The sequence below is a fragment of the Brienomyrus brachyistius genome, chromosome 20 (genome assembly GCF_023856365.1).
Source record: "Brienomyrus brachyistius isolate T26 chromosome 20, BBRACH_0.4, whole genome shotgun sequence".
Classification (NCBI taxonomy): domain Eukaryota; kingdom Metazoa; phylum Chordata; class Actinopteri; order Osteoglossiformes; family Mormyridae; genus Brienomyrus; species Brienomyrus brachyistius.
This window is the reverse complement of record NC_064552.1, coordinates 6,133,721-6,136,924: the sequence shown is the minus strand read 5'-3', so window position 1 is coordinate 6,136,924 and position 3,204 is coordinate 6,133,721. Positions and strand designations below refer to the sequence as shown.

The 3,204-nt window shown below is 38.7% G+C and overlaps 1 protein-coding gene across 1 annotated transcript; it reads left to right on the top strand.

Annotated features, from left to right (window-relative positions):
* Positions 1–234: 234 nt before the first annotated feature.
* Positions 235–2,500, top strand: lbx1b (ladybird homeobox 1b). The gene is made up of 2 exons (XM_048987746.1): positions 235–949; positions 1,678–2,500. The coding sequence occupies exons 1-2, from the start codon at positions 625–627 to the stop codon at positions 2,160–2,162; spliced, it is 810 nt and encodes a 269-aa protein (XP_048843703.1). The 5' UTR covers positions 235–624; the 3' UTR covers positions 2,163–2,500.
* Positions 2,501–3,204: the final 704 nt, after the last annotated feature.

Here is a 3,204-nt window from a genome sequence, read left to right as displayed (position 1 = left end):
TCGCTTAAATGGTCCGAAAATGCTCGTATTTTAAATGTATTTGGAGACCTCGTTAGTTTGTTCTTGTTCGTGTTTAGATCTAGTGGTATATGGCCAAACGACCAATTTAGAAAAAAAAATGACAAGAGCATAACGCGTTATAATTCAGCTGGGCTCCTCCTCCCGGCCATGCCTTCTAATTAATGGGGCTCCCTACTTGCAAAACCCTGCATTGGACTGCAACATTGTCAAAGAGTGAAAGAGAGAGGGTGAAAGTGCCACTGGAGATAATTGATTACCTCCCAATCAACAATAACTTGTTAGTGGATAGTCAATTCTGGCGACTCTTCGAGCCTCGCCATTTCAGGGAAGTACCATTTTCCTACGGACTGCCACACGTCGTGGGGGAAGCATTACTGCCAAAGAAAGCTTGGATCGAAAACGAGGAAATACGGAATTTAAAATACAGAAAATAAAATAATTCACCCTGATGACAAACCACACAGCATGCTGCTTGATTCGCCGACTATAATCTGACGTTTGTTTCCGTTCTTTATCCTGTTGTTTCTCAGAGTTTATGTTTGTTTGATTAGTAGGACTATATTTGTAATTTCTCAACTAAGTCTGCATAGCTGTAGCGGAAGAATGACATCCAAAGAAGAGGCAAAAGCTTCTGCGGTTGAAGAAAGACGACGAAGTCCGTTGGACCATCTTCCGCCGCCTGCCAACTCCAACAAACCCCTTACCCCATTCAGTATTGAGGACATTCTTAGCAAACCCTCGGTTAAGCGAAGTTACACACTCTGCGGCACAGCACACCTGATTTCTTCTGCAGAAAAACACCCTCAGTCGGGTCTTCCCTTATCCAATCGGGCACTGCTCACCCAGACGTCCCCGCTTTGCGCCCTCGAGGAACTAGCCAGCAAAACATTCAAAGGACTTGAAGTAAGCGTTCTTCAGGCGGCAGAAGGTATGTTCCGATTATTTTCGAAATTATTGCAGTCTGTGAATAATTCAGAGACATGTTTGGTACTGAAATAGCAACGTCAAAACTAAGATAGTGAACCGAAGCCCTTAGAAAATACGGAATAAAATGTTCAAGTCTTACTACTGTAAGTTGACATGTTTATACAGCTTTATGCTTATTTAATTCATTTATTTTGATCAGCAAACCGCTTAACAGTCAATAGGCCTTTGTAAAAAAAATTAACGCAAATTATTTAAGGCCTGCCAGGTTATCATAATGTAGTACTCTGCTCTTTGTGTTTATAGAGCATACACTTGCACACTAAAAAAACTCCGTCCGCACAGAATAATTCTTTACCATTGTTGATTTTTATAATTGCATTGAAGTTGACTAAGGGGGTGTAAATTGATAGTTGAATCTGATTCTGAATCATAACTCTTGAAGGTAGCATATATTATGAAGGGAGAAATTTGGAAAAAAAAATAATACCGTACATGCAGAACACAAACAAGCTTTTTAAATTTCATCACCAGGAATTACAAATTACACTATTTATACACGACTTCTTCATGTTTCCGGTACGTGGTTATTTTAGTTATAAAGCATTTGGAAAACTTTGCGTGCTAACGACTTTTAATTCGGCCTGCATTATTTTTAATAAATAATATTCTCTTGGGATGTACATATATGCAATATCAAACAGGTAATGTCAGTTTAATTTATCTTCACAGGTCGCGACGGAATGACCCTATTTGGGCAAAGGAACACGCCCAAAAAGCGAAGAAAGTCCAGAACAGCCTTCACGAACCATCAGATATATGAACTGGAGAAAAGATTCTTATATCAGAAATACTTGTCCCCTGCTGACCGAGACCAAATCGCTCAGCAGCTCGGGCTAACAAACGCCCAAGTCATAACCTGGTTTCAGAATCGCAGAGCGAAGCTGAAGAGGGATTTGGAAGAAATGAAAGCGGACGTAGAATCGGCCAAAGCAATTGGTTCAGTACCTTTGGAAAAAATCGCTAAACTCGCAGACCTCGAAAAATGTGCCAACGGAACACTGGGGCGCCCGCGGTCCGAGTCGCCAGCACTGTCCGCACAGGAGCAGGAGATCTCAAACAAATTGCGAATGTCCCCGCTGTCCCCGTTCACAGACCACACAACAAGCAAAGAGTGTTCAGAAGACGAAGACGTGGAAATTGACGTGGACGACTGATAGATTATTTCCGAGCCACTGTAATGATAATAACAGCAACAACCATTATTCATAACCATTGTTGTTATTATTATCATTGCATCACAAGAACAATGAACTTAAACTGATATTTTGTTGACGAAAATATTGAAAGCAAAGCATGAACGATTCGTAGCACTATACACAGTGACAGCGATATTATTCTGATCCTTCCTCTGTATTTAATCAAGACGACAGTCTTCAGTAAAAGCAATAAGAAGTGTATTTAAAGAGACGACTCAAACGAAGGACAAAGCAAGGACTTTGACTGAATTATGTGCGTTTTTAAACTGACACGCACACCGGTACATTCACTTGTTTGCTCATATGTTGTTAATCTCATAAAGTATTTTTATCGCTTCATTATCGAACCTTTTTCAGCTTTTGCATGATATATAAATGCATGTTTAGTTTTCATAAATGTATTTTCTTTTGTTTTAAACTTTACAGCTTGTTTTTTTTTCTTTTTAATTTATCCAAAATTCCATTTCCCCACGTGCGTATGCGGGGCGTGTGTGTGTAAGTGTGTCTGTGCGTGTGTGTGCATTTAGGCTATTTGCATATTCAGCCACGCAGCATAACACTTATTTATACGGTATTGCATGAATCGAAAGGGTGATTGAAGTGAAGCGTTTGACCGACGAACGTACAATAAAGTTTCAGACAAGAACATGGGGTAAAATTATTCAGAAAAAAATCTATCGCGGTGATTTTAACAAGCTGTCGATTAATTTACTTTTCAGTAGTTCTAAATTCCTTTGTTTGAATACAATAAAGTAATTTACATTTTAATAGATTTACTATGTTTTGTATGCCTGTAAGTGCCTTTTTAACCCAGGACACTATTTAAACCAATGTAAAATGCGTAATGTATATAAAATGAAAATAAAAAATCCCTTTTCTCAGAATATTTCAGTTTGTTGTATTATGCCAATTGACGTGTTGTTTAATTTAAAAGAAGTAGTAACATTTCTGGGCTTTGTGAAATAAGGCATTATTAAATAGTGTCGTTAAAGCAGCGTTA

Coding starts and splice junctions, on each gene's coding strand:
- lbx1b (XM_048987746.1), top strand. CDS start 625: ATGACATCCAAAGAAGAGGCAAAAGCTTCTGCGGTTGAAGAAAGACGA. Junction 950..1,677: donor CGTTCTTCAGGCGGCAGAAG/GTATGTTCCGAT, acceptor TTATCTTCACAG/GTCGCGACGGAATGACCCTA.